This window comes from Arctopsyche grandis, chromosome 1 (genome assembly GCF_051622035.1).
Source record: "Arctopsyche grandis isolate Sample6627 chromosome 1, ASM5162203v2, whole genome shotgun sequence".
Lineage (NCBI taxonomy): Eukaryota > Metazoa > Arthropoda > Insecta > Trichoptera > Hydropsychidae > Arctopsyche > Arctopsyche grandis.
The window spans coordinates 42440854-42455722 of NC_135355.1; the positions used below are offsets into that span (position 1 = coordinate 42440854).

Below are 14869 nucleotides of genomic sequence, written 5' to 3' on the forward strand. Positions count from 1 at the left end.
ATTAACTCTTTGGATCGTATTGTATGTGATAATAATCTTCAAAATTGCAATTTGAGAAAATGCACTGATACTGAGCATAGGACTTCCATTAATTACCTCTATCATTCGATTGTAGATGTGTTGAGAAATGCCGCTTCGACATCATTTTCTTCACCAACGCATCAGTATAATGATAAGAGGTTTAAGGTGGTTCCTGTTTGGAACGATCAGGTAGCGGCACGCTACCTAGATTCGAGGAACTCATTCATAGAATGGGTCGCAGCGGGCCGCCCTTCTACAGGAGAAATTGCCGACCGACGTCGTCATGCTAGGCATGTTTTTAAAATTGCACTGAAGGTATGTCAACGCAACGCTAATCAAAGTGTTATGGACAAGATAGCTCTATATCATAGAAATAAAGACTTCAAGCAATTTTGGAATGCTACAAATGCTATTTTAGCAGTAAACAGTACTATCCCGGTACATATTAATGGAATCTACAACCATCGGAGTATTGCCAATATGTTTAGCAAGCATTTCAAAGAGTCTGTTTCGGATTTGATGGGCAGGGCTGATGTGGTTATGTCTATCTCAGAAGATTCGTTTTTCGTCATAACTGGCGACGAAGTTGAAACTGCGTTAAGGTCAATGTCTGGAGGGAAAGCAACTGGTTGGGACAGCATTAGTACGGATCATGTTCTGCATAGTGGTAAGAATTTCTTCATCATATTAGCAAGGCTTTTCAATGTGATGATTTTGCATGAACATGTACCTGAAGAGTTTTCAAGGACGACTATTGTTCCTGTCCTCAAGTCATCAAAGCTTGATGCTTCAGTCATTGACAGCTATCGTCCTATTGCTCTAGCCACCATTTTATCTAAAATTCTAGAGAAGATATTGAGTTGCAGATTAAGTGGCTACCTTTTGTCAGCTGATGAGCAGTTTGGATTCAAGAAGCACTCGTCGACGGACATGGCCATCTACACTTTAAAACAGGTAGTGGATTTTTATACATCGCGAAAAACTTCCGTATACGCCTGTTTTCTAGACTTATCCAAGGCCTTCGATCGAGTGGATCATGATCTACTTTGGTCCAAACTGTTAAAAAGGGGAGCTCCAAGTCAAATCGTGAGGTTTTTAGCATCCTGGCACCGGAATCAGTTCAGCCATGTACGCTGGGGGAATTCATACTCTGATCCCGCTTCTTTGAAGTGCGGGGTTAGACAGGGTGGGTCAATGTCTCCTGGCTTATTCAACCTTTACATGGATGAACTTTCACATCGCCTTCGACAGACTGGAGTTGGTTGCCACATAGGAGGAATATGCAGTAACCACATCAGCTATGCGGATGACATGGTGATCTTGGCGCCTTCTCCGTCAGCTCTGAATCGCCTCCTGGAAGTTTGCTCGAGTTATGCTGCAGAACATAATATGCGGTATAATACGAGTAAATCCATGGTACTGATTTTCCGATACGGTCGAGGTCCTCATTTCGTCCCCAACATTATTTTAGATGGGCGTAATCTTGAAACTGTTAGGGAAGTCAAGTATCTGGGACACTTGCTGACTGAGGATCTATCTGATGACCGTGACATCGAAAGACAAAGAAGAGCCATTTGTGTAAGGGCAAATATGCTGGCTAGACGATTTTTCCACTCCAGTGTAGAGGTTAAGAGACAATTATTTATGTCCTTTTGTACTAGCCTCTATACTGGTGAATTATGGACCAGATACAAGCGGGAGACGATGAGGAAGATAAAGGTACAATACAACAACTGTTACCGTGCTCTTTTCGGGTTACCTAGGAGCTGTAGCGCGTCGCAAATGTTTGTAGAAGGGCATGTGCCTCATTTTGAAGCCATTCTCAGGATGAGAGCGGCCTCTCTACGTCTTCGTATATTTTTATCGCCTAATTGTCTTCTTGCTGCTGCATCTTCTCATTTGCATTCTTCATTGTATGTTCGATGGATGGAACTGCTACACCGACCGCCTTGAATAGACATAAAATTATTATTATTTATTATTATTAGACTTATTTATTATTATTTATTTATTATAATTATTATTATTATTATTTATTATTATTATTATTTATTATTAATATTATTTATTATCAGTAATATTTATATATTTACTTATGTATTTATTTATTTATTTTTTGTTTACTATTTTTCAATACTTTTTTTTATTTTTTTATTATCTATATATTATTTATATGGGCGTTGGGGATTGCACTATTCTCCTCATCGTCTGGAATAAAAGCTATTATTATTATTATTATTAATACCGGAGACCCAATTTTTATAATGAATTTTTCCGGGACTACCCTACGACAAACGAGGAATGAAATTCGTTGCTAGCTAGAAAAAAAGATATTTTATTTAGTGTTGATTTCAATTTATTTGTGATAAGGAAAATTGGTTTGTAGTGATGGCAACACTAAAAGTTTGAAAAAAAGTCAAGAATTTTGATCTGAAAAAATTTATTGTGTAATAGTCCTTGTTTTGGGAAAAATAACAAAAAAAATATACTATTACGCCTTAATACTTAAATTAATTCCTGAAAGTTTGGGCGTGTGCGTGAATGTGGCGTTTGACGGCTGGGCAGCTAAGCGGCTAGAGGTGGGAAAAATGGAAATTTTGAACGAACGGGAAAAAACCACGAGTTTTTTTTTTACATAAAACTGTATTTTTTAATTGAGAATGACCAAAATAATACAACATATTTTAGTACATAGGTAATTAGTGGTTTTATATATAATATTGTAAAAAACATGTTTTTCATTGGTATAATCTCACATCTGTGGTAAACAATCTACCGCTAGCCTTTAACCCTAAGTTCGTTTTAAAAAACTCAAAAAACTGTTATTCGATATTCACATATTTTTCCTGCAAAAGATGTGAATATCGCATTAATAATTCAATCATTTGAAATTTCATAAATTAAAATCCCAATACCAATCCAGATACAATATCTTTGTTCAGATTGTTCATTCCAAACCTCCTCTATTTTAGCCATCACTCTCATACTTTTAGTTATTTTAAAATTACGTTTAATATAAAATTGATCAATAGAGGGAGTCGTGGGAAAAATAAATTCGATCTTCTCAATGATTATGAATAAATAAATAGCAAAATAATTAAACGTTACTTTGTTTATTTTAACCTTATTCTAATTACATTAAAAATAAAATCGTTGACGCACGTATTTTGATGTGTTTATATATTATTACTTATTTTTATTTTTTATTTTTTTTATTAAATAGATATGTTTGTTTATGAAATTCTTACCCATACACTATGAATGAAACTTTATACCTATTTCATTAACAACAATTCAATAAACTGGGTAACATGTAAATTTTTAGTGATTTTTTAATTCCTTTAATTTTTTATATTTTAAATGTCGCTATTATTTTCATTATTCATAATTTTATACGTTGGCAAGAAAAGTCGATCATATAATAATTCGAGTCGGAGTCGTTAAATTCTGATCCGACTCCACAGCCCTGATCTAAACTACAGTTCAATTGTATGTTGGTCATAGTGTCGATTGAAGATCATCTGTCATGGCACTATGGCATTTATGAGAAATAAAAAATAAAGGTTTAAATATGAATGTTTGTTTTCAGTAAATAATTGATATACGTTTCAATGCAACAGCAAGGTTGAGATATTCTTATCTATCGCGATAAAACCGCAGAACGACAGTGCTCCAAATAATTCGCTGCTGTTCTTTACAATTGGTAAGTCGAAATTTATAATGCTCAGCAGTTATACTTATATTGTCTAATTTTCAACTTTATTTTTCAGGAGAAATCTAAGAGAAAATCAGAAACAAGATGTTCATAGTGAAGGCGAAGTCCGATTTTGCTGCAAAACGGGTGGAGTATTTGTACGATGCCATGAGACGAGATAAGAAATGCGACACGAGTTTTTTCGTTCGAGGCCGATAGTATTTTAATTCGAATCCAAAAATTCTTAAAATCTAAATTGTTTTGCCAGTATAATTATCATTTATTAAAATTTGCAGCTTCTACGTGCACTTGGTCGTGTTATCAGCGTACAGCGAATTCTTTGGGAGAAACATAGATAAATTGAGTGAGACTTTTTCCCCTTTTGACTTCGACGTTATCGATGCAATCCTGAAGTATTGTTACGCTGGAGAAATAAGTCCGAGTTCATTATTATCTGAAGTAATCAATTCAAAATGCGTGTTTTCGTCATTAAATTTAATAATTGAAATATAATTTTAGGCAAAGATGAACGTCACTACGACAAATTAATGGAGCTAGCCAATCGACTCGAAGTGAAAATTCCACCGCGATATGAAACGGTCGATCTTTCTAATTGTCTGGATGTTTTGAAATCAAAGGAAGATTACGAATTGAAGACGGAGGCTATGGATTTGGAAAATTTTGAGACGGTGAGTGTTGATTATATGTTTATAGGATCCGGATGTGAAGGATTCCAAGTGAACAGCGCAGATTCAGTCAGAACTATTTATTATAACCATGTCGTCGGGCTTGTTCTCCAACAAGTGACCATAGCAACACGCATCCGGTCTCTCCCATGCATACCACACACACTTTATCCCTAGCAGTTTGGCCAACCACACATACGGCTCGTTTAAAAATCATTCCTCGTATAAAAAAATATGTCACTTAAATATTTTTCAATTCCACTTCTGTTTCAGCTGCACAAAACTCAAGATTTTCTCAATCTGCCAGCCTCCAACGTAATCGAAATCTTGAAATCGAATTATATGAACGTGCCTTCCAAAGAAAGCGCATTCAATGCTGTGAAATTGTGGGTAATTTTTGATAATGCGAACCGTAAAAAAGAATTGGTACAGCTGATGAGATCCGTGAGGTTATCCTTGGTGTCGATGGAGGTAGTTGAGATTAATTGAATGTTATAGTTTATGGAAAAAAATCCATTTGAATAATGTGTTATATTTTCAGTTTTTCATCGACGAAATATTAACGTTCTGTCACGCGTGTGCAGAGTGTATGACCGCTCTTAGACAAGCAATTAAAGACAAGAATGATAAATCTTTCGTCCAAAGAGAGACCCCTCGTAGAAAAATAAAAGGGGAAAAAATGGCACTGGTTGGGGGGTATCATTTAGACGTGAGCTTTATATCGCAAGTATAATATATTTTGATTGGATTGTAAATTGATTATTTTATTGCATAACGTGTTTTCAGATGGCAAGCACCATCGATATATTTGACGGACTTAATAACAGTTGGACTCTATCCAAAAACATTGGAATTAACAAACATCGATTTGCGTCTGTCCTCGTGGAAGATCGGATCGTTATCATTGGCGGAAGGAATTCTTTGAAAGAATCAGTGAATTCAGTAACGTTTTCCGGTGTTGCGAAGTACCTGCTTAGAAAAATCGGAATATAACCAATTTATTTGTTTTCAGGTGGAATACATTGATTTGAAAAGCGGTCAGAAACATCCATTGAAGCCGTTAAATCACGCTCGTTGTGATTTCTCAGCAGTGACACTTCGTCGCGGTTCGTCCACCGATGTCTACGCCATTGGTGGTTCTGGAAAATATTTAAAAATTTTATCATCAGTGGAAAGGTGATTAAATTGCAATCATTTCATCAGATCGATTGAAAGAGAAGTTGACGATTATTGATTTTGATTAGGTGGAACAGCAAAACTGGGGATTGGGAGATCATCGCTCCATTGTTGGTGGCTGTTGATTGGCATAGTGCTTCTGTCATCGATGACAACATATATGTAACAGGCGGATTTACACGTGAATATAGAACTACGAATAAAGTGCAGATGTATTCAGTGGAGACCAATTCTTGGACTTACCGCACTCAGATGATTCAGGCAAGATCTAACCATTCGGTGAACGTCAATTAATTTTATTTATAACTATCGCAAATAATATAATAAACTTAATTTTGATTTCACCATTTTAGAGCGTAGTATTTATAGGGAAACTTTACGTCGCTGGTGGCGTTATTTGGCTAACTTTAACTTATTTAGACAGTGTGGAGCATTACGACCCGAATGCAAATGTGTGGACAGCGTTCACCAAACTACCGAAACCTGCATTCGGAATCAGTCTCTGCTGTTTCCAAAATAAGCTGTTTAGTATGGGTGAGTTGTTTTTTACAACTTAATTTGAATTTATAGGTCCTAAATGTAGAATTAATTTATTGTTTTGATTTTCAGGTGGACAAGATAAAAATAATGAATTAAGTGATGTTTGGGAATACGACGAGACAAACAAATCTTGGAAAGATTCAATAAGTCTTAGCAGAACGAGATTTGATGCGGTTGCACATGTCATTCCATACGATTCGATTATTTGATCGACTACAGTTTTATTTTGTATTTTTTGAAAGTAAATGTAACATAAAATAATCATTTAATGTATTTAAAGTATACTTTTTGTAATATTTGAATTTTTAATGTATCTAAATATTTTAATAAACACATTATGTGCAACAACTTCTTAAAATATATTTCATTTTTCTGTGAATATTTAATGTTTATTTATTAATTAGCCATTAGGCTACTTTTTACATAAATAAATAATATTATTCAAATGAGCTGATCAATAGAGTGGCCAAAGTCAAATACATATCATTAAATCATGATTATAATTATACAAAATTAATATAAAAATGTATTCAATAAAATTCATTTGAGGAATTTTTATATTTCATTTCTTATAATTTTTCTTGTGTACATTACGATTTTAGATTCGTGAAATTAATTCGAAATTGCCTGTATCAATAGTTTTCAATAAAAAGAAATAAATTTTGTATTTTTCTGTAGATTTTAGCACAGTAAAATTGCACATAAGAATCAATCCAGTGGCTCTCAAATATTTTTTACACGTTTTTAACAAGTGGAAAAATAAAAGAAATTAGTGATAGTGTACTGAGAATTGAGAGGGAGCTAAACATTTTAAAAAGTGGTGTAAATAAGACTGAAAATAAATTAAGTTAAGCAAAAGTTTTAAAAACTATCAGTAATAAAGAAGTGGCGTTAATTTTACCAAAAGAGGGAAATAATAGTGAGACGACTAAAAAAGATTGTGTTGAAAAAATTAAACCTATTAACTTAAATATAGGAATCCATGGAGTCAAGAAAATAAACAAAGGAGGAATTGCAGTAACCTGCAATAAAGGTGACATAGAAAAATTTACAAAAGAGGCAGAACAAAAGATGGGAGAAGATTATACAATTAAGATAAGTAAAAAAAATAGACCCACTATAAAAGTAGTGGTTATAAATCAAAAACTAACATATGAAGAATATAAAAATTATATTATAAAACAAAACGAATTTATATTAAATAATAATTATTTGGAAATAGTATATATAAGAGAAGTTAAAAATAAAAATAATTTTGAATTAATTATTGAAGTTGATGGAGAATTATATAAAAAAAATTTAGATATAGGAAAACTTAATATAAACTGGGACAGATGTAAAGTTTACGAAAATATAAACATATTGAGATGTTTTAAATGTTTTGGGTACAACCACAAGGCTGCGATGTGGTTCTTGCGAACACATAATGTCAGAGTGCAAGGAAATGCCTAAATGCACTAATTGCGAGAAGACGAATATAAGATTAGGAATGAATCTGAGCATGGATCATGATCCTTTTGATCGTGAATGTACTATGTACATATAAGAGACAAGAGGGATGGAAGAGGAACAAAATTAGTTATATATAGCAACCACCATTTGGAGTTAGTGTGAATGTTCAGGGATTTACGAGTCATAAGGATGAAATTGAGAATTTGATTGTTTGTGAGAAACCATGGTTTCTGGGGCTGAGTGAGACGCACGTTACTAGTGAGATTGAAGATTTTGAATTGGGTATGAAAGGATATAATGTTATAAGGTGTGATTCTAATTCTAGACACACGGGGAGGTGTGTTGCTATATATAAGGAATGAAATACAGTATACGAATGTAATGATTTATAAGGTTGATAAAGAATTTTGGATAATTGGTGTGGATGTAATTATAAATGGGATACTTGTATTTTTACTTGTTGTATATCGTTCACCAAATGGAAAGAGTGCAAGATTTATCAAATATTTATATGAATTAAGTGAGAAGACTTGATATAAATAAAAATATAATTATGTTTGGAGATTGGAATTTTAATTTGGTGAGATTGGAAGAATTCTATGTTAAAAATGATCTAAATGGATTAATGAGATGGGATATCAACAAAAGGTGAAATATATGACACGAGTTAATGATAAAACTAGCTCTCCCATTGATTTAGTTGTGACTAATATTGTGAAGTTAATGATGTAGTAAAAATAAGTAATCACTCAAATATTAAAATTTTACTAAGACCTCTGTTAGGTGAGACAGGCAGTTTAACAACTAAAGTTTCTATAAGGGAAAGTTGTAATTATGAAATATTAAATGAACTGTTACAAAAATATGAATGGGAGAATGATAGTAGTAGTGTAGATTGAATTGGAACAGAATGATTAGTAATATAATGGATGCTAAAAATAAGTGTGTGCAAACCAAGAGAATCAAGCATAATTTAACACTAAAGCCCTGGTTCACCAGAGAAGTAAAACAGATTTTAGCTAAAAAAAATCGTAGTTACAATAAATTCAAGACTCTTAAAGCAATGGACGGAACTAGTGCTGATTATGCTTGGTTAGAGTATAAAAGAAAGAGGAATAAATGTGTGAATGTTTTTCGTAATGCGAAAAGGGATTGGCATGAAAGAAATATTGATGGTGCAAAAAAAGATCCCACAAAAATGTGGCGAATAATTAAAACTTTGATTTCTGGGGGAAAAAAATCTTTCTTTGAATGAATTAGAAGTCGAGGGGGTAGTATATAATGATAAAGAGGACATGGTTGAAAGATTTAATGAGTTTTACATCAATAGTGTGAATGATATAGTTAATTCAATTCAAACAAGGCATAATAGTGTGAATGATGATATTAGTATGGGTTTAAATAAGTTTGAAAGGGGTAAATTAGTGGAAATGGGGGGATTAAATGGTGTATTGAAGGGCATAAAATCAGTTTCTAGTATGGATGGATTGACTCTAGATATTTTAATCAACACTTGGGACATAGTTGGACCTCAGTTACTGAAATTAATAAATAAATCGTTAGAAGTGGGATCCGTCCCGGATGCATGGAATGTGTCTACTATTGTACCGGTACCAACGGTTACTGGTACACATAAAGCCAGTGAAATGAGGCCCATCAATATGTTACCAATTGTTGAGAAGATGCTGGAGGAAATTGTTATGATTCAATTGAAAGAGTTCATTAGTATAAATGATTGTTTGGTTGTGGAACAGTCTGGATTTAGAGTGAAACATTCAACAGAAACCGCTATCCAATTGGTGGTTTCTGATTGGATGGAGGCGATGGATGAATCTAGCATGGTTGTTGGAGCAGTTTTTCTAGATTTTAAACGAGCGTTTGAGACAGTAGATAGGAATATTTTATTACAAAAATTATATAAGTTAGGAATAAATGGTATAGTATTAAAGTGGCTTCAATCATACTTAAATAATAGACGGCAAATAGTAAAAATTGATAAGGTGTTATCCTCTGAATGTGTAACACCTCATGGAGTGCCGCAAGGGTCCAAATTGGGACCCTTATTATTTATATTATATTATTTTCAATTCGCGTTTCGGTGTTTTTGCCGTGCGTGGGTGTCAATAGTGTTGGTGCTGGTTGTGGTTGGTGCTGGTGGCTGGCGGCTGGTTTTGATTGATCCTGTGCCTTTGTTGGTGCTGGTGTCAATTTCGCAAGCTGTGTTGTTATTTATTTTATTTTTTTATCTATTTTTCGATCTAAAAGTGATGGTCGCTTATCTGTGAGTATTGCTGTAATTTATTATCGTCGGTGCGAGACCGCCGTTTAATTGCGGTATTGTTTCGTTTCGTTTATATACATGTAGGAATGATTTTTAAACGAGCCGAGCCGTATGTATGGTTGGCCAAACTGCTAGGGATAGTATGTGTGGTATGCATGGGAGAGACCGGATGCGTGTTGTTATGGTCACTTGTTGGAGAACAGGCCGGACGATATGTTATAATAAACATTTCTGACTGCGAATCTGCGCGTTTCGCTTGGAATCCTTCACATCCGGATCCTTCACAGCCGACTGCAGGTTTAAGAAGAGAGGAACTCGTTGTTTCAATTGTAACGAGTTTGAGCACATATCAGCTCAATGTAACAGTACCAAAACAAAGACTGTCTTGACAATACAAGAAGAAAGAAGAAAATAAGTCAGTATCCCGGGTGCCGCCCGGTTGGGTAGCCCCATCAAAGAATCCGTTCTTATGTGCATTGACGGCAACAAAGTGAAATTTGTTAATAAATCGTGTGTTTTGATGGAGGTTAACTTAGAACGGAGTCTGCCGAGGAGAAAAAAAGAGCAAGATATGAGAGATCGTAAGGAAGTGGGGCAACAGGCATGTAAAAGACAATTTAAATGTCACAAAATACCTTTGCAGCAACGGGCGTCACGAGAGATGTCTGCTCAAGCAGAACTCATTGTTTCCAATAATGAAGAGGACGATGCGAACATGGCTGATGGAGATGTAAACATGGCCGATGTAAGTGTGAACAGTGATGGTTTGCACAGAAAAAGACTTTTGGATTACGGAGATATACCGTCTTCAAATACAGATGAACCACCCGATGATCAATTTGGAAAAGGATCTAAGGATTATAGTCATTTGAAGAATTCTGAAGATGAGAATAAAGAAAAGGAGAAACATAAAGACAAAGAGAAAGATATGGCTAAATCACAAGAAGGAATAAGGGACCCAGTCAAAATTTCAACACCAAAGGACACTGTATTCACTTTCAAGCTCGGTCGTAGTCGGATTTATGTTACTTCAATGGTAAAGAAAATAGGACCGTGGATTGAGAAAAGACTTATTGGATGTATCAGTGAGCCAGAACCAATATGTGTTGACTTCATTTATGGTAAATTACTAGCAGGAAATCTGTGGGGCGACGGCGGGTTCGTCGGACGGTCACGGAGAATCGCCGCCGGCATTGGATAGTATTTAATTTGTACCGATGGAAGTGAAGTGTGTGTTAGTGAATTAGAGAATAAGTGAAATACATGGAGGGGTTTTAGTTAAGCCTTACTTGTAATTTGATGATTGAAAGGTGTAATGTTTTATTGCTTATTCTAGTATTTTTTGGGAAGTGCTTTGTACATTGAATAATGTTTTAATTTGGTTACATGCTTAGAAGAATGCGTATTGAAATGTAATTCTAGTAATGTTTTAAAATGTGATTGTTTCCGATGTAAAGATTTAACTTCTGTCATTGTAAAGGTATTGATTTTAATGTTTTATTGCTAATTCTAGTAATGTTTTAAAATGTGATTGTTTCCGATGTAAAGATTTAACTTGTCATTGTAAAAGTATTGATTTTAATGTTTTGTATTGCTTGTTATAATTTTAAATTGTAATTGTGATACCTTTCTGTTTTGTATTGCTTGAAATAATTTTAAATTGTAATTGTAAATAGGTTTTTATAATTTTAAATTGTAAGGATTGTAAATAGGTTTTTGAGCTCTTTTTCCTATTATGCTTTAGATTAACATTAGAATAATATAATACTGTGATTACTAACCAAATTAAATTAAAATTGTAAAATAGAAAATGATCAGTAGATCAGTAGCTATTAAAATAGATATAAGATGTATTGTGAACATAATTTCGTAATAATAAAAAGCATTTAAAAATCAAAAAATCAAATTGTAATTGTGATGATTTATGTGTAACTTTAATTGTGATGATTTATGTGTAACTTTATTGAAGATTGAATTGTGTTGAAATGTAAAAATTGATTTGTAGTGAAATGTGTAACGATTAATTTGTTGTAATTGTAATTGTTATGTAAATTGTAAAATGATTGATGTATAAGTGTATTGAAATGTAGTTGTGATAATGATTGTAATTGTGATGATGATTGTAATTGTGATGTAAATTGTAACTGTGACAATTGAAAGCATGTTTAGAAGAATATAAGATGATTTTATGGAATGGAAGATGAAACATTGTTGAGGATGATAGAGGAAATGTTTTAAAAGAATGTAAGATGATACATTGTATAGAGTGGAAGATGAAATGTAAAAGAATGTGAGATGAAATGCTGTAAAAATATAAAAGACGAAGAATGTTATCCGAGGGCGAATGACAGTCAGGAATGACCGAATGTAGGAATGATTTTTAAACGAGCCGAGCCGTATGTATGGTTGGCCAAAATGCTAGGGATAGTGTGTGTGGTATGCATGGGAGAGACCGGATGGTCACTTGTTGGAGAACAGGCCGGACGATATGTTATAATAAATAGTTCTGACTTAATCTGCGTTTCACTTGGAATCCTTCACATCCGGATCCTATATACATATATGTATATATTATTTATTCATTTTTTTTTACATTACTTATTGCTATTGTTGTTGATCTTTTGACGGGCTGTTGTTTGTTTGTTTTTGTTTAAATTAATTTTTGGTCAATGGAGAAATCGGTCTCCGTTGATCTTGATGGACTCCTGGTTGCCACTCACAAGGCATTGAATGAAATTTCAGTTGGGTTATGGACCGCTAAGCTGAACAATGAATTCAGGGAGAAGGTGATTGCTTCAGTGAAGGTGATAGTTTGTTAACCTCTGCGGTCAATTTGACCAATGAGGCCATAGGCGTTTGGTCAGTGCGTCCGATCAAAAGCGCTGGCATCGCGGTTTATCCACGTACAGCTCTAGAAGCCTCTAAAATGGCTTCTTCGATTACCTCAAATAGTAATTTGGGGTTAAAGGTACCTCGGTACCTTCCGCCAGGAAGCCGCGTATCGAGATATTGGAGGTTCCAGGTGATATGTCTGACGGCGACTTGGTCTCGGAGTTGTTGAGGGTTAACGCTGTCAGCTAGTCAGAGGGTCACTTTGTCTTTGGGTTAAGATGCAGGTGATATGAAAGATTGCAGGGTTCATTCGGGAGAAGCACTGAGTGACCATAACTTAATTACTTTCGATGTAAACTTCGATAGTCCTATTAATTTTGTGTCTGGTTTGCCCTTACCTTTTCGTAACGGCACCAATCTATCTTGGATAAATTTCAAAACTCGTCTCTATAATTTCTTTGACAGATAATCTGCTGCAAACAGTTGCCCTGATTTTTGTGCTCCTGATTTGTGTGCTTCTGCAATTAACCTTGCCACTATTAATATAGCACAAGATGTCTTTGGTAGAGTTGGTGCTGTAGGTAGGCGCTCTACTCCTTGGTGGAATGACTACCTGGCATCCCTTAAATCCTCAGTCAAAAGGGCTATACGTAAATAACGCTCGGCTAGGCGTCGTGGTGTTGGTCCAGATTTGTTAATGCCCCTTGGTATGGAGGTTAAAAGAGCTTCTGCACTTTTTAAGCGTCAAATTTTAGTGTCCAAAAAAAAAATCTTGGGAGAATTTTGTTAGCTCGCAAGCAGGGTCGGGACCTTGGGGACCAGCGTATAAGGCCATCACTAGGGAACCCGCTTTTATTATGTGTGGAGTTCGTAGTCCTCTAGATGGTCACCTTGCTTTATCTAGTAGTGAAGCGGTTAACAATCTTGTGAATGCACTTATCCCTGTTGATTGCTTTAACAATGATCTACCTGCTCACGTTCTTATCCGTAATATTGCTTCTTATGTTACTGAACTTAGTTGCAGTGCGATTTTTAATAACCTGGGTAGATGAAAGGCTCCTGGAGTTGATATGATAGGCGGAGATAATGCCAGAATTGTTTGGTCGGTGGGTAATTTTGAACTTCTCAATGTTCATAGGAATTGTTTTAAATTTGGAACCTTCCCTAGTTGCTGGAAGGTTGGAAAATTGTTTGTCATTAAAAAGCATAATACTGATAGACTGAATAGTGACCCTAAGGCTTATCGCCCAATCAGTTTGTTGCCTATTCTTGGGAAGGTCCCAGAGAGGTTAATTTCGAGTCGGCTCGAAACCTTACACCTTGCACATTACACCTTACGTACAAACCCAACCTTACCAAAACATCACCGGAGCAAAGTATTCAACAATTCGAGATATACAAAATCCTAACGTGCTAACCCAACCTAACCCAACCTAACCTAGCTATCACCGGTGCAAACTATTCACCGATGAAAGATATACACCTAACGCGCTAACCCAACCTAACCTAATCGTCACTGGAGCAAAGTATTCAACAATGCGAGATAAACAAACACCTTACGCGCTAACCCAACCTAACCCAATCGTCACCGGAGCAAAGTATTCAAATACGCGAGATATAAAAAAACACCTTACGTGCTATCCCAACCTAACCCAACCTAACCTAGGCATCATCGGTGCAAAGAATTCATTGATAAAAGATATACACCTTATGCGCTAACCCAACCTAACTCAATCGTCACCGGAGCGAAGTATTCAAAGATGCGAGATATATAAACACCTTACGTGCTATCCCAACCTAACCTAACCTAACCTAGCCATCACCGGTGCAAAGTATTCACGGATGAAAGATATACACCTTTCGCGCTAACCCAACCTAACCCAATCGTCACCAGAGCAAAGTATTCAACAATGCGAGATAAACAAAAACCTTACGTGCTAACCCAACCTAACCCAACCTAACCTAACCCTCACCGGTGCAAAGTATTTACCGATGAAAGATATACACCTTTCGCGCTAACCCAACCTAACCCAATCGTCACCGGAGCAAAGTATTCAACAATGCGAGATATACAAAAACCTTACGTGCTTACCCAACCTAACCCAACCTAACCGAACCCTCACCGGTGCACAGTATTCATCGATGAAAGATATACACCTTACGCGCTAACCCAATCGTCACCAGAGC

The 14869-nt window shown here is 35.2% G+C and overlaps 1 protein-coding gene across 1 annotated transcript; it reads left to right on the forward strand.

The window, feature by feature from the left end:
* Positions 1-3820: 3820 nt before the first annotated feature.
* Positions 3821-8084, forward strand: LOC143918059 (kelch-like protein 40). Its single transcript, XM_077439731.1, has 13 exons — positions 3821-3933; positions 4012-4157; positions 4235-4404; positions 4675-4872; positions 4943-5128; positions 5188-5334; positions 5414-5577; positions 5646-5838; positions 5931-6111; positions 7094-7216; positions 7485-7653; positions 7727-7906; positions 7973-8084. The coding sequence occupies exons 1-13, from the start codon at positions 3821-3823 to the stop codon at positions 8082-8084; spliced, it is 2082 nt and encodes a 693-aa protein (XP_077295857.1).
* Positions 8085-14869: the final 6785 nt, after the last annotated feature.

Bases quoted from the DNA above. Each gene is read 5' to 3' on its own strand.
- LOC143918059 (XM_077439731.1), top strand. From the start codon at position 3,821: ATGTTCATAGTGAAGGCGAAGTCCGATTTTGCTGCAAAACGGGTGGAG. The intron at 4,405-4,674 runs GTGAGTGTTGAT...CTTCTGTTTCAG, and splicing joins ATTTGGAAAATTTTGAGACG to CTGCACAAAACTCAAGATTT. The intron at 7,217-7,484 runs GTAAAAAAAATA...AAACATATTGAG, and splicing joins AGATTATACAATTAAGATAA to ATGTTTTAAATGTTTTGGGT.